The sequence below is a fragment of the Aulonocara sp. 'chitande type north' Nkhata Bay genome, linkage group LG12, assembly GCF_057382095.1.
Source record: "Aulonocara sp. 'chitande type north' Nkhata Bay isolate Kocher_YH1m ecotype deep benthic linkage group LG12, A_spYH_male_GT1.1, whole genome shotgun sequence".
NCBI lineage: Eukaryota > Metazoa > Chordata > Actinopteri > Cichliformes > Cichlidae > Aulonocara > Aulonocara sp. 'chitande type north' Nkhata Bay.
In genome coordinates this window covers 14,654,859-14,678,585 of record NC_141355.1, presented here as the reverse complement: position 1 = coordinate 14,678,585, position 23,727 = coordinate 14,654,859, and the positions used below count along the sequence as shown (strand labels likewise).

The following is a 23,727-nucleotide window of genomic DNA, read 5'->3' as shown; positions in this document are numbered from 1 at the left end:
CAAAGAGCACAGTCCTAGGCATCTGTTAGAGGGCCCGAGCTTGAAGGGATAGAGATCGCCTGCAGGGCGAGTGGGGAATTTATTTTATTTTATTTTTTTAGATGTGTAAAGCTGGTTTCAAAACAAACAACAACATCACATCTAGGTTATGCAGACACGCGTTGTTGACATTATGTCTACGTTACATGTATATTGTTTGTAACTACATTATGCTAAACAATTTTTAGTACAGTGACGCGCTGGGGTGACTGGAATCTAATGGCATGCATGTCTGTAAATAAGATTTCATCAAGCAGTTATAATAATAATAATAGAGCTTACAATTGATTACTTCTTATACACAAAATATGTTGCTTGCAAAGAATAATAATAATAAATGTCTTTATTCTAGTGCTGTCAGTGTTAATCTCATTAAAATGACGTCATAACCGCATTAACGCAGCAAATCTCCGTTAGCGAGTTAACGTGGATCGCCCTGTGCGTGGGGCTGCACGTTAGCGCGGGTAGCTTGTTAATGCATTAGAGCGGGTAGCTCGTTAATGCGTTATTGCCGTGCAGCCCCACGCACGTGGCGATCTACGTTAACGCGCTAACGGAGATTTGCCGCGTTAATGCGGTTATGACGTTAACGTCATTTTAACGACGCTGACACCACTACTTTATTCATTTCTTTGGTGTTTCTGATCAGCCATTTTTACCATTTGACTATATATAGTCACATAATGTTATAATGCTGCTTTTAATGAAAAATGTAAACATAAAAATGATGAATAGTGAAGTAAAAGAATCGCTGTTTGTTCTTTGCCATGGGAATTCAATGTAAAGCCAATCATTATGTCTGCATAACCAATTTGATTTGCTTGGTGTATCAGCTCTAATGTTGTAGTTGTCTGTTATCTTCCGAGCAGTGACGCTGCCCTGCAGTCGTTCCTGCTTTTAAGGCAGTTTTCTCCATTAGTCTTATTCTTCTTCTCCTCCCAGTGCCTAAACTCCTTATTTTAATCGTTTTTTTAAATGTTTGCAACCACACACAAAGAGGCTTTTGTGGATAGAATTAAGGAAGAAATCATTCAAATTTCACGCATTCTGCTTGGATTATGTGTTTTGGCTGTGTATGAGTGGCAAAGGAAGAATGATTTGCATTTTCTGCTCTGTAGCGCGTCCCAGAGCTTGTGACAAAGCCTGCTTTTGCAGTTGTCACTGGGCCAGTCTGCAAAACACACTGAATGCAAATGATCATTTTCCTTGTATGATGTAACCATCATGAACAATGTAGTATGTGGTGTGATCTTAATTTTCTGGGAATCTGCCCATGAGGGGAAAAAAGAAACAGAGTTAAAATTTTCTCCTTCAAGGTCAACCCCTTGTGCATCTTTGGACCACTTTTAGGACTGTTGAAAGTTCTGTTAGGGCTACCTGTACTGTGTACTCTGCAATTATTTAACCAAGGATCTGAAAACACACAGAGGTCAAACATAAACTTATTTCAAAATAACCCAAATTTGAGTGGAGGTTCATCACTGGTGTTGTGAACTGGGTCTCTGGTCATAGCCATTGTGTACTGGCACACCGTGCATTGAAATTTGGACCTCAATACTCTTTTTTTTTTTTTTTTTTTTTTTTTCGCCTGTCCCATTTGATTCTTTAGCCATCAGAATTGTTGTCTGAAGACCAACAAGGATACCCAATGGATTTACTTTGCCAAATGGATCATCGTGGCATTGCCGTATTGGTCCATTTGGTCGATCTTTGTTTTTATTATTTATTATATTTTATTTTCAGATGTTACAGACGGGACAGACATGAGTGAGGGATAGGAAAGGGAGAAAGAAAGAGGAAGGAAAGGAAAAACAGAAGGGGAGAGGGACAGTGAGAAAGGGGGGGAGAAAAAAAAATCTCCTGGATCACCTGTTGAGAGAAGAATAGAAAACAAGCAAAAAAAGACAAAAAAAAAAACAAAGCAACATACTAAACACAACACCATCGCATTAATCTAGCTAAGTGTAAACAGCAGTAAATACTAAATATTCAATGTTGTTGTGCAGCACGCAGGACAGATGTGCTTCGAAGTAGCAGCCAAGAAAGGTGTAATTTGGGTCTACGAGCAGTGAACACCCGTGTGCATACCTGTGTGGATCAGCGCGCTTGTATTCCAAAGGTTTCTCCATGTAACGATCTGCTAGGGAGTGTGGGGGGGCCACAGCCCCGTCCTCCAGGGTGTGAAGCAGGTATGGAGGAGATCAAAACTCCAGACATCCAGAGGCCCCCAGAACACAAGAGACCATGGAAGACCAACAGAGGGGCAGCCGCGCCACTGTTCCAGTAAGAGCTGAGGAGAGTCCCAGATGAGGGTTCACTCAGCAGCCGCGGAGCAGAAGCCAGGGGGAGTTGCAGTGACGCGCCCATGAGCTCCGCCGGCAGCCAGCTGTGCCTGAGTGACCGAGCCCCAGGCCGAGAGGCCGGGGGCACCCCACCCCCGAAGGGGCCCGAGCGAGCCCCAGGCTCCAGGCCCCGATAAGCGGCCGCCAAGGAGGATTGAAATTTGGACCTCAATACTCAATACAAGAAGAGGATCCTAAAGTGGAGGGCAGCCAAATTTAAAGTGTTGTTTTTCTTCTTTTCGGGGGCCGATTCCCAGAACTTTTTGATCATACCCCATATTAAGCCAATTCTTTAGAGAGAAAATGATCTGCTATAGAACAATTGCAAACCATTAGAATACTACTCTCTACATATACTTCATTTCATACATATACTTGACCCTTCAACAGCACGGTTGCCTGTGGTAGAACGTTACAATAACTGCCCAAAAAGTGACTAAAAGACAGTTTCTCCATTTTGTTTGTTTAAAAAAACAAAACAAACATTTAAAAAAAAGGAAAAGGTAAATCCTTTCAGTTTCAGCACTTTATAGTTTTTCCAGGAATTTAATCCTTCACTTTCACAAAGTTGAGACTTACAGGAAACTGAATAAAATGTAACATGTGTGGCAAACAGTATTTAATAAAACCAATAGCATCATTTTATTGTCCCTGCCTGGTGAGTTCTCACTTCCTCCTACCAATGTGCCCTTGTGACACAACTGTGACTGAAATATCAGAAACTTCTGTGTGTGAAATCGGTGCAGTTCCCCTGATAGAAACCTTTCTCTTGTTGATGTCACGGTTGATAAAAGTTTTTTTTTTTTTTAAATGTCTATTTAGTTTTAGTTCTACATACTATACCGATTTACGTTGTTTCCATTGGATCTTGTCTCTTTCATGCTCCAGTCATTTGCCTCTCTGCCTGAGTGAGCCGTTGAAGATGGTGAAGCCAGATATCCACACTCTGGCCCACCACCTGAAGCAGGAGCGGCTGTATGTGGCGTCAGAGAAGCAGCTGATCCAGAGGCTCAACAGTGATGTGCTGAAGACAGCTGAGAGGCTGTACCGCGCTGCATGGATCGCAAAGCAGCAGCGCATCAACCTCGATCGTCTCATTCTCACTAGGTTAGATCTACTGTCACGATTCACTGTATTGTTGGCGAATAAGAGAAAAGTCCCGAATATTTTGTATTTTTAACCTATACGCAGAGAGCAATGTAAAAATTACAATTTATTTGGGGGAGAGTTAAGGAAAGTTGGGCATTTCCAAGATTTGACTTGGTTTGCAGAAAGACATTTTAGCCAGATTGGTAAGTAAAACGGAGCTAGATGCAAACATTTTAGTGCAATTCTAAACTTTTAGTTGAGTTTGGTCTTTTTAGGGAGGAAAAAATGGAAAGATTAAAACTGCTGTTGGTGGAAGGAATTCTATAAAATGTGGTAATGACACAACTCTGTTCCACAGTGCTGAGGCCTCTCCGGCTGAATGCTGCCAACATGCCAAAATGTTGGAAGATACACAGTTTATTGATGGCTACAAGACTCTGGGCTTTCATGAAACAATCTATGGAGAGTTCTTGGCCAGGTTGAGGGATAATCCCCGGCTGGTTGCGTCCTGCTTGGTGGCAGGAGAGAGGCTGATCCAGGAGCACACTCAAGGTGCCATATATACAGTCTTCACCTCACTTTATGGCAACTGTATCATGCAGGAGGATGAGAGCTACTTACTACAGGTCAGTGATCCCACCTGCTTCTGCTGTTACACATTAGTAACAGTTTCATAGGTTTTCAGTGAGATAAGAGGTTTTCGTCTGGTTCATCCATCTTTCTTTCCAACTACCAGGTGTTGCGGTACTTGATAGAGTTTGAGCTGAAGGAGAGTGACAACCCTCGTCGTTTACTCCGACGGGGAACCTGTGCCTTCAGCATACTGTTCAAGCTCTTCTCCGAGGGCCTTTATTCCGCCAAGCTCTTCCTCACTGCCACCCTACACGAACCTATTATGCAGCTTCTGGTTGAAGATGAGGACCACCTGGAAACCGACCCAGCCAAAGTGACGGAGCGCCTCACTCCGGCCCAGCAAGAGCGCTACGGAGAGAAAGGCTCTGAGGGCTACAAGCAGAGGGTGCAGGCAGCTGTCGAAGCGAACGAAGCCAAGCTGGTCGCTCTGGTCAACAAGTTTATCGGTTACTTGAAGCAGAACACCTACTGCTTTCCTCACAGCCTGCGCTGGATCGTGTCCCAGATGTACAAGACTTTGTCATGCGTAGAGCGTCTTGAGGTGGGAGAGGTGCGCACCATGTGTACAGATCTGCTGCTGACCTGCTTCATTTGTCCAGCTATAGTTAACCCAGAGCAGTATGGCATTATCTCAGACGCACCGATCAATGAAGTGGCTCGCTTCAATTTAATGCAGGCAAGTGGCGCAGCACGTTTTCTCTTTGTAATGTCATATACACGGCCATTCTGTTGTGGATGGGTTTACAATGTTTTTGTTTTGCCATACAGGTGGGGCAACTTTTGCAGCAGTTGGCAATGGCCGACGATGATGCAGACCCAAGGCGGAAAAGCAGTTTGTCCAAGTTTGATAAGGTAGGTCTGTTTCTGTAAACAGAGTAATGTGTTTTTTGTTTGGGTTTTTGGGGTTAAAAAATGAGGGGCCTTATGTACTAAGATGTGTTTTCTGGGTCTCTGTTTGGCAGAGTTGTGTTGCTGCTTTTCTGGATGTGGTGATTGGCGGAAGAGCAGTTGAAACCCCACCCATGTCCTCAATGAATCTTCTAGAAGGCCTCAGTAGGACTGCAGTCTATGTTACTCATAATCAGCTGCTTTCTCTGGTAGGCTGTTTTACAGTTACAGTATATGTCCCTGTTATGTGTTTTGACAAAAACAAAGTACTTGCAGGTTAATCGTTGGTATGTTATCAAATTTCGAAAATTTAGCTACTCTATTGAGCCACTCGAAGGTACTTGAAAGCCAATAGCAGGATGAGATGGCTCTAATTAATGTATTAGAGAAATTGTTCTAAGTATCCTACATATAGCTCTGTCTGACTTGATGGGATATGCATTAATACATGGATTTTTATTCAAGATCATAAAACAGATCAAATTCCTTTTAGTATGAAAGCTAGGTGCGGTCATTTACTCCAATCACTGCAAAAATAACTTTGTAGATGAACTGAAGCCGTGTGTAACTCCACACTGGGAACCAGTTTAGGTTTCCAAAGAACTTTGACAAATCCAAATTCGCCTTTAAGATCAATCGGATGACCTTGGAAAATGCTACATTCTACTTCCTGCTTACACTTCAGGTTCTAAGGACTGTGAGGACTTCATTTTTGATAGATATAATGTGCTCTGATCTTGATCGGAGGCTTATAAATAAATACAATCTATCTAAACTATTCATACACAAACATTGGTTCTTTGAGCAAAGCTGAGCAATTACTCAAAGCTGGAAACGGAGTAGCTTATATTAGTAACTTTTAAATTCTAAAGTAAATTTCCCTGCAGAAATCTAAATCAAGCTTTAGTGGTATCAAGAAGCTTAGTGCCAGTTTTTAAGTTTCTCTGTTTATTAGATAATTTGTCTTTCTGTGAGTTAATGAAGCTCTTAACATGCTTTTGTGGGCTTTTCCAACTTTGTGCATCATTGCTTCCTTGAATGTCTTATGAAAAACCTTATCTGGAGAAGTGCATTCTTAGTCCAAAATCAGATTTTATATGCCTGTACTTAAATATATACTGAGGGGCACCTCTCTGCACTTCTAATTTTGTCTGTTTAATTGGGACAGCTGGCTCAAAGTAGCTTCTGAAGAAGTCATTAGTGCAGAATTTAAGTAACGTATTCCAGTCTGCACTTCCAGTTATTACTCAGTACGTTCCACGAACACATGAAAACGGTGTAGTCCTTTTCCATTGCCTGTAATTGTGGCTAAGGATCAAACCATGTCTTACATATTACCTATAAAGAAGTCCTGGTAACTCGAGACTGTTTTCCTTGCAACTCTAGGTGGAGTTTGTTCGAGGCTTGATGGCAGGGGACCACCTTAGAGAGGAGGAGCACATGGCATTGGAGACCCTGCTGGCCAATGTGCCTCAGTCTCGGACTGTTAAGAGCAACAGCCTGGAGCTCACTCCATCCAACACCCCTCAGCTCTCTCCAGCTACTACTCCTGCCAACAAGAAGAACAGACTTCCTATAGGTAGCTTTCTCCACAGCACCTGTCCTTCTGTGACTCTGGTTATTAAGACTGTATGCACTGGTGTACATGATCTTAAAAAACCTTTGGCTTGATAAAACATCACAATTTGATACAAGGACTAGAAGATATAAGTCTAGAGTTTGTCTAATGAGGGGCAAAGTAAACAATTAGAGTTGAACGGTGATAGCTAGTGAAAGCCTGTATTTTATGAGAAGCTAATGAGCTACTTCTTAGCTTGTTATAAAGATAATTAGTATGGCCTGGATTGAGGCTCTATTAGAGAAATGACAACCAAATAAATTACCAAATATAAATGAACTAATTTTAATTGGAATGGATGGAAAAGATGCATAGATTACCTTCATTACCATTTTCAAGACAAATGATTCTGTAGCAACTCGCCTTAATTAGAAATGAATCACTTGTGCATTTATTTACTCAATCTTGACTACTTGGACTACTTTGAATTCTCAGATACTTTGTATTCTGTCTCCAACTCCCTACCTTGTCCTTTTCCTTTCCTCCTGTGCTGCCAATGAATGACCAGGACAACACTTAGCTGCTATAACATCCTGGGACCCCACAACCACCACCCTGTCTGCACACATTCCATTAGTAACCCCTTTTGGTGGGTAGCCTGTCAGTCGTGTTAGTGGACGAGAACCTAACCCTCATATCTGTGGCTTCTCTCAGCTTTATGTTAGATGACACTCATAAGACGTTGGTTCACGCTCCAAGCTGCACAGAAACCACGCTGCCGCACAACTTGTTACCTAGCACTGCTGTTGTCGTTGTGCTCTCAACATGCCTGCTTTGCCCTTCACAGTGCTTTGGCTGATTATTAGAGCTAAGATGTTATTCCACTCATTTTGTTTTATACGTTTTTTATTTTTGTTTTCTTCCCCCCCCTGTTTCTTTGCTTCCTTAATCAGCGGAATATGGCTATTCATTACCAGGTAGAGTGGGGAAAATCTATCTTTCACCTTTTTCCCTTCTGGTTTATACCTCAGCTGGACTAAGCTAAAGAAGAAACTATTACAGTTAAGGATGGTCATGGTGACGAATTTCATAGTCGGCTAAATAACAAATAAAATTAGGCTAACCAACCAGTATAACTTAGAAACACTCAGATATCAAGTTAAATTTGAAGACCGTTTAATGGACAGTGCCAAAAAGTGTCTAAGAAAGACATTTGAGTTTAATCACATTCTTCAACAATGACTCAAGTGTGGTACCTCACATCACGTATTATCATGCATTATTCTATAATTTGTGAAAAAAGGTTAAAATCTAAAATACCAAGAATAAATCATCTATTTATTTTCTTCCTCTTATCCGGGTGGTGAGAACCTCTATGACGATGTCAGGATTGCAGCTCCCCCTGGTGGAAGATGGCTGCATAACATTTAGGCCACAATGTATTGAGCATCAGTTGAACTGTTAACAATTAAACGACTAGTATGTCTGGTACTGACTCATGATAATAGTAATGATTAGCTATCTAGTCACGCACACCCTTAATTACAATGTCTTCTTATAATCTCATACTTTGATGCCATAGTTGGTTTCTCACACAGGTGAAATTAATTGTATTAATTAGGGCTTAGCTTGATTATATTGGCTCCTTGAAACTTTTGCCAGCATTTGTTTCTCCTGTTTCAATTTGATTTTGCTTTTATGGGAGAATTATTGATAAAAACACTTGTTTTGCAAAGACAAATGCAATCCAGGGTGAATGCCATATGGCCTAATATCTTTCATTTGTGTGTAATGTTGTTTGGAAAATTCCATTGAGATGGAATATCAGGTGTCAATAGTTACTGTAGAATCTTAAATCTATTTTAAGGCCTGTGCTCGTTTCCAGTGCATGAACTAAAGAATATATGCATGACGTTATAGTTACTAAAAACTAAAAAGCAGGTAAAATATGTTAGACCCTTCGTTTTCTTTTTACGTATGTATATCAAGTGCTACTCTGTGCTACAGTGCATTCGGCCTGCTATTTTTAAACCGTGAAAAGCAGGTAATTTGGTATTTGAATATACATAGTGCACTGTGTTTCAGTGTTGGTAATTTTAAATTAAAACAGTGAGTTTGTTAGTTTTGGAGATTGTTGTATGTTAATAAGCTGATGGTTGGACGATTTTTTTCCAACTGGACAATATGAGTCTAACAACTTGGGTGGATGTGTGTGAGCAGAGTAGCTCTAATTTAATAAACAAAAAGGCGGCGGCGAACCTATTATACCAGCTTGTGAAACGTGGCCTTTGGGGCAGGTTGTAGACTCTGCTATACTTGTAGAGACCATAAAAACCAGATCTTCATGACTCTCAAAGTCATGCTGATGAGAATGAATGTCGGTATCTGCATATAAAAGATTTACATAACCATCATGACTTCAACCATCAGTTTGCAAAGACCTGTCTTGGAGGCTGAAGCTTTTAAGAACGATGAACGATAACACCGAGAAACACTGCATGCTTATGTGATCTCGACATGCCAGTTTCAAGTTAGCCACATCACAAAGCATGGCTTTCTTCATCCTTCTTACCAAAATTTTGAACTATAGTAAGACATAAAAATAGCCACAGAGTCTATGAACTAAAGTCATGGATCAACAACGGGACGTGAACGATGCCACATTAATTACAAAATACTGCCGCCACTCTGTTATGAACCTGTGGCAGAATGAGAAATGATACAAATATAAAATAGCTTTCAACTCTAAAGTAATGTGAAACAGCAAATTATGGGCTCAATGGTGCAATTCTTTAACTTGCACTATCGGCAGATACGACCTCCTTAATTTATTTACACCCTTGCACATAATCGGACACACCATTTATTAACATGTGAGCCATCAGCAAAAGATACACTCTCAGGAAGTTCTTGAAATGTTTTTCTTCGACATGTCTGAATAAGATTGTTGTGTAACAAGTTTGTGCCACACTCTCTTAGCAGTAGAGCTGTCGACATAATTAAACAGTACCACAGTATTTTTTATTTTTATTTTTTGGAGTGGCATGATGAGCTAAGCCTTCATATAAAACTCACATCTGTCCGTATCTTAACATCTTAATCAGTAAACTGCTGAATATATTAAAGTAATATTTCTGATTTGTAAAGGATAACTTCATACATAATCAGCACTAACCTTGTTTTTTGTAGCAAATTACTGTCACACGTGAGATAAACTAATCTTATATGTCACATGGGTGTGTAGCTACCTGCAGATGACTATGACGCTGAGCTCAGCTTACATAGAACTCTGAGTCTGCTTTCTAGCTCCTGCCTGCTGCTGTTCATTTTCACACATGCTCTTTGGTTGATGTTGTTTTTGTTTAAAAACAGATTCCTTATTTGTGACTATAAAAGGGGAAAAAAAAGGTAAAAATAACACAGTTCCCTTTCCTGTTTCCTTCAACCCACCAACCAGCATCTGCTCGAAGCCGGAGCCGTTCCAACATAGCCCAGGAGGGGGAGGCAGAGGCCAGCTCCCAAGAGTCCCTACAGGAGCTGGTACCAGAGGAGGTGCTGGTAATTTCATTGGGAACTGGTCCTCAGACTGTCCCTGGGATGATGTCAGAGAATGAGGTAATGTGACTTGATGCAATAAATTCAGTTGAATATATTTTTTTTCCTGTCAGTAAAGGGAAGTGTGGTTACCTAGAGAATGTTTCTTCCAGTTTCCTGTTACTTTTGTGTTCTTGCAGTGTTACGCAAGATACCACAGATCTCACAGAAAACAAACTCCCTTATCTAAATATGACCTTCTGCTTTTACTCAGAATACCTCTAGGAAAAAAGAGCAGTATTAGCCCAAGTTTACAGCTGATCTTAAGTAATATTGTTGCATATGCTACCCTCTAGGTTTTGAATCAGATGGCTGATGGGGCCCAGGTGGATGGCCATGCTGATGACACTAAGCTGCATGGAAAACCAGACAAAACATTGCGCTTCTCTCTGTGCAGTGACAACTTGGAAGGAATCTCAGAGGGTCAGTCTGGAATGCCATGACGTGACATATGTTGTAGCTATGTTTTCCTTCTAAATTTTAAAATATGAAGGATTTCTGAAAGAGATTTTCATGAGAGTTTCATGTTTAGATTTGGAGAAAAGCACTTTTCCCCAGGTTAAAAAAATGTATACTGTAGCAAAACAACATAAGTGGTCTGGGCTAAAATATGCTGTACTTTAGTTTACTGAACTGCTGACTGAGTGACCTGTTGACCTTGCATGTCTTCACTTTCTAAAATGTATGTATTTATTCTTAACTTTAGGCCCTTCAAATCGTTCTAATTCTGTGTCATCTCTGGACCTGGAGGGAGAGTCTGTTTCTGAGCTGGGAGCTGGCCCGTCAGGGAGCAACGGGGTAGAGGCCCTGCAGCTTTTGGAGCATGAACAGGGTATGCATGTGTGTTTCTGAATGTATAGTTTAGTTGTAGAGGTTTAGAGGATTTTAGATACAGCAGTCCTCTATAAACAGACAAAGCGTCTGACAGCACCTTATCTTTATTTCAGCCACGACACAGGACAACCTCGATGACAAACTACGCAAATTTGAAATCAGAGACATGATGGGTCTGACAGATGACCGGGACATCTCCGAGACGGTCAGCGAAACCTGGAGCACCGACGTGCTCGGCAGTGACTTTGACCCCAATATGGACGAAGATCGGCTACAAGAAATAGCAGGTGGGTCGACGATTTGGGTCGCGTATTTGTAGACATTCATTGATCAGTAGGCAAATGAACGGGCGTACAGATCCCATGCGATCACTGCATATTTTATCAGAACCAGTCATGAATTGCTTACCACAGGGACTTTGTTTACGAAGTTGATTCAGGGACATGTCATTACTTTGTGGGTTTGGGTGAAATAGCATCAAATAGAAAAAATCTTTTAGTCAGTTCAGTTTCTGCAAAGATATTGCTCATTTTAGTCTGTAAGAGCCATAAATAATTATTTTGTTAGTCAAATATACTGAAGGGTGGAAATATAGGTCCCCAGTGAGAACTGTTTTTAAACTAAAGGAAAGGAATTTGATCTTTTTGTGTTTCAGATTTACAGATTTATGGAAACGGCTAAATAATAGTTGGTGTTGATAATCCTTTATCCTGAATCTATATTAAAATATAGGATATTGATATAGAGCATGATATTCTTTCACTGTACTGCAACCAACTCATGGATTTTATTGATTGTGCTGTTATCCTTTAATTCTTTGCCTGGCAGGGAGAAGGAAGTAAAAAATAAATGAAGATGAAGTTAATACAAAAACAGTGGTTGATAAGTACATGTGTTATTATAGTATGCTAATACGTAGGATGATTCAGTTTCTGCACTTTGTTGAGCCAAAAGTGTGACAGAGAAAGATGGGTTGGGGAAAAAAAATCAGGTTAATGTAATTTTAAACCAGCTGTGGAGATAATATTTGAGTCTTCTTCCTATTCAGCCCCTCATCTTCCTGTCTTCTTTCTCTCGGTCTTTTCTGTTCACATCCTTCCCCTGCCCATTTCTCTCGCTCTCTTTCTCTCTGTCTCTGACATTCACTCAGTCCCTGCAGTCTTATTGACCTTGGTTCCTTCTCATTTGCATCCACCATTTTTCATTCTTCGGAATATGGCGTTGGGGGACTTTTCCATCATTAAGTGAATTTACAGCGATTTCCTTATGTGTTTTCTCCGAGGGATTGGGTTATGAGATGCACATTAAATATCCATTAATACCTCATTATCCCACTGATAAGATTACCATGATAATGAGGCAGAAATTCTAATTGTTTCACTTCTTGTTGTGCCACTCATTTAATCATCCACCTGAAAGACAAGTACTCTGCGCCCCTACCTTGAAGACTGTAAACACGGACAGCGGGGTAGAGCTCTCCCACTGCCAATGAAAGCCCTGCCCCCGCCAACAGCAGCACACACTGTTGCCTGGGTGCTGGCACGCATGTAAGCTCATGCCACGCGTGTGCCACGAAGTGGAAGCATTTCGTACCAGGGGCACAGCTACCACAGGTTGACTTTCTGGTCATGAGCCTTGGACGCCCACTCCCACTCACACCTGCTAGCTCTTTTCCCTCGCCTCTGCATTCTTCCGCCTTGTTAAGCCACGGCTTCTCAAGCGGAGATGGAGGGGGAAGCTGTGCTGAGGAGTTTGCAGGAGTGTAGACAAAGCAGTAATTTGGTTGTGAATAATGCTAGGCTTAATCAACTGCTCAAAGTCATGGCCCCAGAGGCCAGGGCTGGGTGAGATATTACTATTAACCCCTGACCTTTGGCAGAGTGGTGCAGGTGCCTGTGGGTCCCAGCATGGAATGCATGTGACCTCTCTGTGTGCAAAGCTCACTGCTTCTGAACCCCCTTCTGCGAGTGAGTGGTTTATCTAGTATTTTTGCTTATCTCTGGCCTTTTTGCTGTTGTTTGAAAGTCAGACCTGAAGATTTGTTTATTTATTTTCATTGAATGTTTACACATCAAATCAGTACATTAACGACGGAGAGAAATTTGCCTCAAAAGTGCTGCAGATGCATACGATATGATCCACAAAGATAAAGCGATCTGAATACATACTGATCATTTCCACACAATTTATTAAGTTCCGTTCACGAATCTGATAATTTTACCTTTATAAGCATTTTTGTGCGTACACATGTCTAAAACTACACACAACTTCTCTCTCGCTCGCTCACATAACCTTTAATACATGTGGACGAATTGCCTCGTACGCACAGATCACGTCACATCGCATGCCGACGTGGGGTTTTGAGACAAATTTAACGCGACCATTTTCGCACAATTCCACAAATGTAAGCTGCGTTCAGTTCCAGTGTAAAACTGGGACATCTGGGCTTTAAGTTACACACAAATCACTGCACACATTTGCAAATCTCAGTATATGCTTGTGGATCATATTGTATCATATCGATCATATCCTCTGCAACCCTTTTGAGGCAAATTTCTCTCCATAACGAACTGTCATGGAGTGAATATAGATACAATTATTTCATGAACTCGTCGACTTAATAGCACTGACAAGTAAGTCATTCATCATGCCAAATACACTTTCCCACTCCCGAAGGGGTTAACTCTTTGTCTTTTTCTCTTTCTCTGTTCTCAGGGGCAGCTGCGGAAAATATGCTCGGCAGCTTGCTGTGTCTTCCTGGCACGGGTTCAGTTCTGCTGGACCCCTATGGTTCCACCATCTCAGAGACCACAAGCGAGGCCTGGAGTGTAGAGGTCCTGCCTAGTGACTCAGGTGGGGGAAGCCAGGGTTTATTCTGCTGTTCCAGTGTCCTTTTGTTTTCACACTCATCCTCATTGGGTATTGTCTTATAGGTCTCAGGTGTGCGTTTGCATTCACATGTGTGCTTATTTATGCATGCAGTATATTTATGTTTCTTCCATATAGTAAGGAAGGGTGGGGGGAAGGGACACCAGGTGTGGTTGCACTGCATTCATACCAAAAAATGTGCACGTGCATCTGTCATCATATTTGTATGCACTTGCTTGTCTTTCAGGGCAGATCTGCCAGTGCCAGTAAAAGGCAGCTTAGGGTTTCCTTAGAGGGACCACCAGGTGTGTTTGCACCTGTGGTTGAGCAGTGGGGAGGGAAGCGCAAGGACAGCAGCTGTCCTCAGTCAGCTTACATGGTGTCAGTTCTTTATCTGGCTCCGACTTGCACGATACTGCTCTGAAACTGGTTTGTGCATTTTTGTTGTGTGTTTGTGTGTCACTAATCAGTCAAAGCATCATTAACATTGTTACAGTGTCTTTGCAAGGCAAATGCATTATTACGAGTTGCAGATTATATTTAGTCCGTTCTTGCAAATTGAACATTTAGACCAAACCTTTTGTTAATGGGAGATTACGTGCTTGAGTCCCTCTATTGAAAACCAGCGTTTTGTGAAAATCAGTCGAGAGCTTTATTAACAGTGTTTCTTCAAAAAGCTTGGGCCTTATGTTAATTGAAGTAGTACACCATTTCAATATGTGCTGTGCAGAAATGACATGCATGAGTGCCTTGATTGCTTTTTTTTTTTTTTTTTTTTTTTTTTTTTTGGTTACGTTTGCCGCCCCTGTTGTTCTCTGTAATGGCGTGATCGGAGGCGTGCTTCAAGTAGAGCGCTTGTTTCATGGCTAGGCAGCAGAAAACTACACTCCGAAGAGCACTTCAACAACACATTATTACTAACGAGCATGCAAATGAGTACCGCTAGTAGTGTGGAGCCTCAGGGTTCGACCCAACTGCTCCGTTGGGTAGCCACAGAATTGGCTATACTAGCTTTATTGTTTGGATTGGCAGTTATAAGACATGATCATGTATGCTTTATTTGTTTTTTTTGTTGTTGTTTTCTTTTTCCATGTGTACAAAAGAAGGTAGTGCAAAATACTATCATCACAGCAATCTTCCTTGAGTAAGTTCAGATTCTTGTGGCCATTTTCATAAGAGAGATTTTTTTCCCTGTTTTTTCATGTGCAGAAGCCGCAGACCTGAAGCAGGAGGAGCGTCTGCAGGAGCTGGAGAGCTGCTCTGGGGTCGGCAGCACCTCAGATGACACAGAGGTCAGAGAAGTCAGCTCGAGACCCAGCACACCGGGCCTCAGTGTCGTCTCAGGTATAAACACCTTGTCTTAAATCTACTTTATTGGCTTCTGTTTACTATGAAAGATCTCATTCTGTTTTTGCCTCATTTTGTTATGTTTCTCTACTGGAATGTCGTTGCTAAATTCAGGTTAGATAAAACCATTCACACTCTCCTTGCTGGTGTGGAAAGAGTGGTCATGTTGTTAGGAGGGTCCTTACCAGCATAGTGGGGTCCAAGTGAATTTTTCTGTATGACGCAGAGGTTAATGTTCATTGCCTTGTCCATGGGCTCAGGTGCACGTGTTATGTTGACGTGCATGAAGTAGTATCCTAGATTAAGAAGCCAGCGGTGACGTTCCTGGTTCAGCTCACAGGAAAACGTCCCACGGGATCCAGCCGATGGATAGTATGCGTCTGATGATCACTCTTATCTGTGTCTTTCCCATAACCCACGGGGAGCTTACGCTACCAATTTAGAGGTCCCAGTGGGTTCCCGGCTGAGAGAGACCATACAGCATAGTCTAAAGAGAAAAATATCCTCTTTTGTTTTAGAACCATTGCACTTGCAGTTTTGCCCAAAACCTTGTTTCATAGGTGATATTGAGTTGTTTTTGTCCTAAATGTCAAAACACCTGTTTTGTGTGGGGGGTGCCACAGGTATCAGTGCGACGTCAGAAGATATCCCCAACAAGATTGAGGATCTGAGGTCAGAGTGCAGCTCGGACTTTGGAGGGAAGGACTCTGTGACCAGTCCAGATGGGGAGGAGTCAGGCCACGGTAGGAGTGTGTCACATCCCCACTAGGATTGCCAAACCATCAGTCTAGAGTCTGTCTGGTCACCATCTATCCCTGTCACTTTTACAGCTGTCACCAAAGTAAATCACAGTTTTGCTCCCTAAAACCATAAATATGACTTGAGGTTATATCGAAGGGTTGCATGCTCTTTGCTGGGGGGCCGACTTTGGAGACCACGGTACAGAATAAACCAGCACTTCATAATATACTGGCCCAACCAATACAACCCGCTCTGTAGCTTTGCAACATGTGAAAGTGCAGAGAGGAGCGCCCTAATATTTTCACCTTATCACATCAGGAACATTTTGTTGCAGGTCATTTAGGATATGTTGAGTGGAGATAAAACTAACAATTCCATCCGAGCCAGAGGCTGGGTCACGGCCTGTAGCCTGCCATACCACACTGAAGTAAGATGGCAGTAGACTGCTGACATATTGCTCCAATTTCACTTACTTTTTTGAAATATGGAGGCATTGGACGTACTGGGCTGGCCCACTTGAGATTAAATTGGCCTATTTAAAAAATGAATATTGGTGTGCATTGTAATTTCAGCGGCTCTGTAATGAATAGTCTTCTATATCTTTGTTGTTTTTTTTCTTTTCAGGAGCACACCATCTGACATCTCCACCATCACAGGTTGATTCCTTGCTGGCCATGTTTGATCCCCTTTCCACCGCCGAAGGTAATTTGCACTCCCAGAATGCTCTACAGCCAATGAGAGCTAAAAATGAGTATCATTAAATCCCTGCCATAATGTCATGGAATCGCAGAACAGCTTGAGCTGTGCAAAATTTACTCCAACCCCCAATTACTGGACATATTACTGTAAGTGCAAGTGAAATATCTCTTCATTGGCATCATTTAGAATCTCAAATTATTCTCAGCAGTCTTTGTTCTGGCTTCTGTGCATTTTGTTTGTAGTGCAGGTGGAAATGTTTGAGAGAAGTGTGTGTGTGTGTGTGTGTGCGTGTGTGTGTCTGTGGGGCAAGGTGAAGGGATGACAGGTTGAGAGACCTCACCCCAGGCTCTTTGGCACTGTCCCCTTGTCCCACTGTGCTCATGGCACGAGGCTGCCATTGGAAGCTTTTCAGGAGAGCGTCTACCCTTGGAACAGGTGGCCTACACCTAGGGCTCATCTCCCACCTACATCTCTCTTTAGCAGTCCCCCCACATTTTTGTTTCTCGTGAATGTTATGTTTAGGGACTGCTCTTTAGAAGCAGGTGAGCTTTTATGGTACAGAGCAGCAATTTTTGCCCTCATAAATTGATTTGAGTTTTATTAGTATATTTAGGGCTATAAATAAAGATCCACAAATGCACTTGGAGGGAAAGAAAAGAGTGCAGTAAGCTGTTAAGTGGGTAACTTAAAGCTCAAAGAAAATATAATCAAAACTAGGGCTTCTTGAATATTTTCTCAGTGCTTTTTTTTTTTTTCTCCCTTGCCTTATTACCTCAGGCTCCTCCACGGGAACAATAGTGAGGCCAAAAGTGCACTATGCCAGGCCCCCTCACCCCCCTCCCGATCCTCCCATCCCTGAAGCCAGTGCCCTGGGGCAGGAGACTCGCCACTCTCTTTTCACACCCCACTGCTTGGCCCAGTCCGAGCTGGAACACACCAAGCAGCGCCACTCGTTCCCTGACAGGCTGGTCCGCAGCCGCAGCTCTGACATCGTGTGCCCAGGTCGCCGGCCCACGAGTGACCCCGGCCTTAACCGGCGGGTAGCAGTCGAAGAGCGCGACCCTGCCGGGGCTTTCGCCTTGGGTCCATCCTCATCCCCCAGCAAGGACTCCCTGAAAGGAGAGGTAACGAGCTGTTGTGTAGTTGGGCTGCTTTCATAGTCGGCTTTCAATAAACCACCTGCTAATGTTTGATTATAATGTGCTAATTTACATTTAAAGGTTGAGGACAGAAAAGACAGCGACGATGAGAAATCTGATCGCAACAGGCCGTGGTGGAAGAAACGTTTTGTGCCAGCCATTCCCAAAGGTAAGGAAACGGGTTACTTGCAAGTCTTTCCCTGTGCCGAGAAATGAACTTGTGATCAGTGTGATTGCAGTGTGCCTTTTATATGTTTTGTGGTTGGGGGGGGGGGGAAGAAAACATTCTCTTAATCACAACGGACAGGAAATATCACACTTTAAAGAGCAGAGCAAAAAGCAATTTATAAAGTGAGAAAGAGACTGATGATCCATGTTGTCCACTCCATTGCTGATGTTCCAGTTGGAAAATGATGTTTCTTGTTGTTTGAAGTTGCTCTAGAGACGTGTCCAGTCCTTTTTCTCTCAGGTCTCACTAGCTGCAGATTTATATAGACTTTTCAAAGCTAATCAGTCATCAGAGGAGCTTTAGCTGTGTAGATTGTATGGCTGTAGCCCTCCCAGCAGTGCTGTCAGCCAGCGGCTAATGGTCATTAGATAGACCTCTCTGTCATCAGCGCTGATAGATGACACATCTCTTGTTGGAGTTCTACTCAACAACCATCTCTCATACATCTGTCTGGGAAATAATGAGCTGTGCCTTCACAGAATTAGTGCTTATTACTCTTTAAGATAATGGTACTTCTAAAGTAAACATTGGATTGATATTCATAAAATGCAGGACTGGAAAAAGTCAAGGGCTTTGACGTCTAAACCGCCACCTCTGTAAACGCCATTGTGTTTGTCCTGCTGCTCTGCATGGTGATTCAGTCATCCCGCAGAGCAGCAGCCTGTGCTTGAAAGGCCAACCCTGTCTGTTGTGTTCCTCACAGTGCTGTATTGGACGGCTGAGAGTGAAGTCCCAGGTAACGCTTCCATGCTGTCATCATCGAGCTAGCTTTACTGCTGGAGCCAGCGGCTGCGTGCCTTGCTGCTTTGTGCTGCCTTAGAACTGTAGAGCTGTGATGTGACACGGTGTAGCCTGAGTTCCCACAGTCGCGTTTCTCATCGACACCCGATTTTCTGTGTTTCGCTATGTTTTTTTTTTTTATTCATTCATTCACTCATTTTTTACTCCCTGGCGAAAACAGAATATGAATGTAGATATTTCACCCAAGTTCTCCTGTGTGTGTGTCATCAAATTTTAGCATCTGTAACTCTGCTGTGTTGGTGCCTTTATGTCAATAGAATAAGCGTCAGTAGGGTTATGCACATCCATATACACTACCTCTTTTATAATTAGTTACAGTATGTCTTTGGGATATTCTGCTTTAAGCCAAAGGTCGAATTACCATCAAAATGTTTGCTTTTTCTTTTTAAAAGCATTCACTGGTCTAATACTTTGTAGATGCCATGCATTACACACTAAGATTTTTCATCTCCCATACAAAAACACCAAAGACTTAACAAAAGTGGCTGTCAACAGGCGATTTGTGACCAGGTGAATGGATTGCCACTCTGTTTTAGTTAATCACACGTTTCTGCCCCACAGCTCCAATTGCAGCATTTAGGAAAAGGGACAAACAAGAGAAAGATGAAGTTGTCCACAATATCCCGCAAGGTCAGTCATGGTTTGTTTTCAGTCTTGATTGCTAAGCAGAGATCCACCACTGTGAGTTTAATTTGAATTCAAGCTTCTTTTTTCCTCTTTCACCCTCACAGATGACCCGTTGCTCAGATCGAGCACTCAAGCCCAGGCAGCTGAGGACATCCTGGACAAATACAGGAACATTAAAAGGACCAGCCCGAGTGATGGAGCCACAGCCGGAGCCTCCTATGATGGTGCAGGAGGTCAGAGCAGAGAAAAAAAATCAAAACACCATGCATGCACGAGAGGTAGACCTGCAGGAGACATAATACATTAATATATATTTATGCTTTCTTTACTTTAACAGATCTTTGTGTTGAGGACAATGTGCATGACGCTCAGAGAGAAGACACTTTGCAGAACATTTCTGCAGATGATCTCCCAGACTCAGCCAGCCAGACGGCACAACAGCACGAAACAAAGTTCTCTTTCAGGTCATAATCCAGCACATAGCCAAGCTCTTTTTACACTGACACTTAAATTTTCTTGATGCAGATGATTCATAGATAGGGCTCAATTGATATTTTTTTTTTCCCCCCACAGTGATGCAAAGAAGAAGTTGAGGTTGGCTTTGTGTTCTGCAGACTCAGTGGCTCTGCCTATCATGGCTCCTGCAACTACTCGAAATGGGCTGCCTGATCACATGGATCCTGAAGGTAAAGGTGCTTGAACACCCAATAGTTAATCTATCTGGTTTCATTTCATTTGATTTTTATTTTACTAAACTGAACATGCTGCCATGCTGGATTTGTATGAATATTTCTACTGAGTACTTAAAAAAACAAACAAACGGATTATGAGGTGGAATTCATTTAAAACTTGTTTAACAAGAAATTAGAGTGTACTAATTTAGAGCAGCACCAAAAGTTTCTACAGTGTAGGTATCTTTGTCACACACTTCCATTGGGAGCGAGGCACATGCCCTTAATGTTGGCAACCATCCATCCTGCTCAGATTGTCCTTAAGCAAGACACCAAATCTGTGCCAACTTCACCTTCTGAAGGTTTGGGGCAAGGTTGAAATATGGGGGGTGTTGAAAAGTTCAGTGAAATATGGTCATACGCGTGTGGCCATATAAAATAATCTCAGTTTAATTGAAAATAGGCAAGTGTTCTAACACGTCACTAAGTAAATGCAAGGAAAGGATGTTCTACTAAAACCTGATATCAAATGTTTAATACATTTATAAACTTTAATGTTACTCGTTCTTTGGGGCTTTCATTGACATTATATCTCACTGTTGTCCAATGCACACTGCTGTCTCTTGTTTTCAGAAAACGAGATTGTCTGCTTCTTGAAGATCCAGTTAGCAGAAGCCATCAACCTTCAGGATAAGAACCTGATGGCCCAGATCCAGGAGACCACTCGGTGCGTCAGCCGCTTTGACGCGCGCACCTGCAGGAAGCTGCTCGCTGCCATTGCAGAAGATTACAGGTAAATCTGGAGGGTTTGGAAAGTCACCCTTATTTGTGTGTTTTAATTAGTTTTTTTTTTTTTTTTTTTTTTTTTTAATGTAATGAAACGCAGAGCTACAGTGAAAATGATAAAATGCCTGTGTTTCTCTTTGTTTCCTATAGAAAGCGGGCACCGTACATAGCCTATCTAACCAGGTGTCGTCAGGGCCTGCAGACCTCTCAGGCCCATTTGGAGAGGCTCCTCCAGAGGGTGCTAAGAGACAAGGAGGTGGCAAACCGCTACTTCACCACAGTCTGTGTTCGACTTCTCCTCGAGCATATGGAGTCTAAGATGCTTGATTTCATTAAAGGTATTTCAATGTTTTCACATTTAGTTGAACTGAATTCTTTCTTTGCTTAGTCCTCCACATTAGAGATTCCTGCTAGTGTGACATTACTAAATACTTTACCATTGTTGTTAGTAGAATATTTTAATTTTTTTCCAAGTATTTGAAGTGCCTGCAGTCTGTCCACAAACTCGAGCGCAGCACGACGGTTACAGATACTAATGTCATTTATTGAAGATGCGAGGCTTAAATCACTTTCTCTCTCCAGCGTTCCAGGGGTGCACAGCAGCCGACGACAAGACAGCAGCAGTGGAGGATTTTCTGCGCTACTTGTACGGCGCCATGGCCCGTGATGCCATTTGGCAGTATGCAAGCGAGGACCAGCTGCAGGATGCCCAGATGGCTATCGAACGCAGTGTTATGAACCGCATCTTTAAACTGGCCTTCTACCCCAATCAGGATGGAGATATTCTCAGAGACCAGTGAGTAGCACACTGCCAAGCAAAGTGCTTCACTAGGCAGTATTGGATTTCTTTTCTTTTTTTTTTTTCTTTTTTTTTTTAACTGTTAGGAGGATTTAAAACTGAAACTCTAGAGATAGCAGAACTTTTATATCTTGGCCTTTATACAAGTTCACTAAAGGGCTTTTGGCTCGGTGTAAAAATGCCCTGTAAGGATCCTGTGACTAATTTCAAAATTTAAGTAAATATCCCCCATTTACTTGTATGAACATTGCATGTATAAACAGATTGCATTCATATATGTTGGTGGAATCCATGAAAGCAAGTTTTGTAGGTCAACTCCGTTGTATTACGTGACTACATTTAATTCAAGTCTGGCTTTCTGTTTCGATTTACCTTATTAGTATCCTGCTTTTGCTCATCTGTCAAAGCACTTTGTAAACAGTTGTTGCTGTGAAAGTAAGTTGATGTGTGTTATTGTTGGACAGATTGCGTTCTCTCACTGTTGTCTTAAACCCAGGTGTCTTTCTCTCTCTCCCCCCCCCCCCCTCCACACACACACAGGCTTTTCCATGAACATATCCAGCGACTCTCAAAAGTTGTGACAGCAAATCATAAAGCTCTTCAGATCCCAGAGGTATAAATATATATCTATTTTTTAACATATTCTCAGTTACCAAAGAAGGGAGATACTTTAGAGGTACTGGTACTTTAAAAGCTGATGATTTTGAAAAACTTCCTGGTTGTAGGTTTACCTGAAGGAAGCTCCCTGGCCTTCTGCACAGTCCGAGATTAAGAGCATCAATGCATACAAGACGCCACGAGATAAAGTCCAGTGTATACTGCGGATGTGTTCCACCATCATGAATCTCCTCAGTCTGGCCAACGAGGATTCTGTCCCTGGAGCAGACGACTTTGTTCCCGTGCTCGTCTTCGTCCTTATTAGGGTGAGTCTGTTCTTTATTCTTCCCTTTTTATTACCACAATGTAATTTCTTCAACTTTAATTGTAAGAATTTAGATGACTTGTTGACTTTTAAAATTAAAAAATCACCATCATAAAAACTTCTCATAAAAATGAATGCTGTGGCAAAACACCATAACGCCGCTGCTAAGCTGTGTATATTTTTATATGTAAATATGTAAAAAAAAAAAAAAAAAAAAAAAAAAAAAAAAAAATATATATATATATATATATATATATATATATATATATATATATATATATATATATATATATATATATATATATATATATATATATATATATATATATATATATAAAAAATAAATAAATAAATAAATAAATATGATGCTGCATGAGCTTCGTTGAGTGGCTAATGCGAGCCCATCCCCACGTCTCCTCCCCTCCAGGCAAACCCGCCCTGCCTGCTGTCCACCGTTCAGTACATCAATAATTTCTACGCCAGCCGGCTGAGTGGGGAGGAGTGCTATTGGTGGATGCAGTTCACCGCGGCGGTGGAATTCATTAAGACCATCGACGATCGCAAGTGAAGCAGAACAGCCACCTGTATGGGCAGACTGCGGGGGAAGGAGCCGGGAGACTGGGAGACTTCCCAACCAACTGCTCCCTCTGCACAGCTTATAAAACCTGGCCCTCAGCCTGCTCTGTATTTGTATAGCTTGTACATAGCCAGAGACGTTGAGAGATTACAAAATATATATTACTGTACGTATGTGAACAAATCCAGGGTTTGAGCCGTAGTGGGGAAAAAAACAAACAAACAAAAAAAAGGCCTATGGGAAAAATTGGTAACATATTAACTTTGAACCTGATTTGAATTTTTCCTTTTATCTTCTTGTCTTTTCAGTCAGGTTTCCTTTTGGGGTCTGTATTAGGCATTTTATATATACATAATTACAATATGACATTAAATCAACATTATCCTGTATAAAGGGACCAGACTTCCTTGATGTGATCAATTTTTTTTTCCCCCTCCCCGGGGTGAAAGGGAAAGGCTTCCAATTAAATTACAGTATAATGTTCACTAAACCCATTGTGACACAGGAATTTACAGTGAATGATAGTTACCGGTGGGATTTAGTG

At 41.9% G+C, this 23,727-nt stretch overlaps 1 protein-coding gene across 7 annotated transcripts in view; it reads left to right on the top strand.

The window, feature by feature from the left end:
* gapvd1 (GTPase activating protein and VPS9 domains 1) overlaps positions 1 to 23,429 on the top strand; it is a 30,194-nt gene extending 6,765 nt beyond the window's left edge. Inside the window, exons 2-30 of one of the 7 annotated variants that reach the window (XM_086313695.1) lie at positions 3,270 to 3,488; positions 3,829 to 4,096; positions 4,207 to 4,779; positions 4,872 to 4,955; positions 5,066 to 5,200; positions 6,378 to 6,570; positions 7,118 to 7,198; positions 7,503 to 7,526; positions 10,007 to 10,164; positions 10,440 to 10,566; positions 10,850 to 10,975; positions 11,091 to 11,264; positions 13,693 to 13,830; positions 15,055 to 15,189; positions 15,816 to 15,935; positions 16,558 to 16,635; positions 17,410 to 17,756; positions 17,853 to 17,940; positions 18,704 to 18,736; positions 19,363 to 19,431; positions 19,533 to 19,661; positions 19,766 to 19,892; positions 20,002 to 20,114; positions 20,733 to 20,892; positions 21,036 to 21,223; positions 21,468 to 21,681; positions 22,225 to 22,297; positions 22,410 to 22,607; positions 23,034 to 23,429. In XM_086313695.1, the coding sequence (XP_086169821.1) occupies positions 3,304 to 3,488; positions 3,829 to 4,096; positions 4,207 to 4,779; positions 4,872 to 4,955; positions 5,066 to 5,200; positions 6,378 to 6,570; positions 7,118 to 7,198; positions 7,503 to 7,526; positions 10,007 to 10,164; positions 10,440 to 10,566; positions 10,850 to 10,975; positions 11,091 to 11,264; positions 13,693 to 13,830; positions 15,055 to 15,189; positions 15,816 to 15,935; positions 16,558 to 16,635; positions 17,410 to 17,756; positions 17,853 to 17,940; positions 18,704 to 18,736; positions 19,363 to 19,431; positions 19,533 to 19,661; positions 19,766 to 19,892; positions 20,002 to 20,114; positions 20,733 to 20,892; positions 21,036 to 21,223; positions 21,468 to 21,681; positions 22,225 to 22,297; positions 22,410 to 22,607; positions 23,034 to 23,174 (4,479 nt within the window). In that variant the 5' untranslated portion in view covers positions 3,270 to 3,303 and the 3' untranslated portion in view covers positions 23,175 to 23,429. The remainder of the gene's footprint in view (positions 1 to 3,269; positions 3,489 to 3,828; positions 4,097 to 4,206; positions 4,780 to 4,871; positions 4,956 to 5,065; positions 5,201 to 6,377; positions 6,571 to 7,117; positions 7,199 to 7,502; positions 7,527 to 10,006; positions 10,165 to 10,439; positions 10,567 to 10,849; positions 10,976 to 11,090; positions 11,265 to 13,692; positions 13,831 to 15,054; positions 15,190 to 15,815; positions 15,936 to 16,557; positions 16,636 to 17,409; positions 17,757 to 17,852; positions 17,941 to 18,703; positions 18,737 to 19,362; positions 19,432 to 19,532; positions 19,662 to 19,765; positions 19,893 to 20,001; positions 20,115 to 20,732; positions 20,893 to 21,035; positions 21,224 to 21,467; positions 21,682 to 22,224; positions 22,298 to 22,409; positions 22,608 to 23,033) is intronic. The other 6 variants (XM_086313699.1, XM_086313696.1, XM_086313697.1 and 3 more) reach the window with 6 other exon arrangements.
* Positions 23,430 to 23,727: the final 298 nt, after the last annotated feature.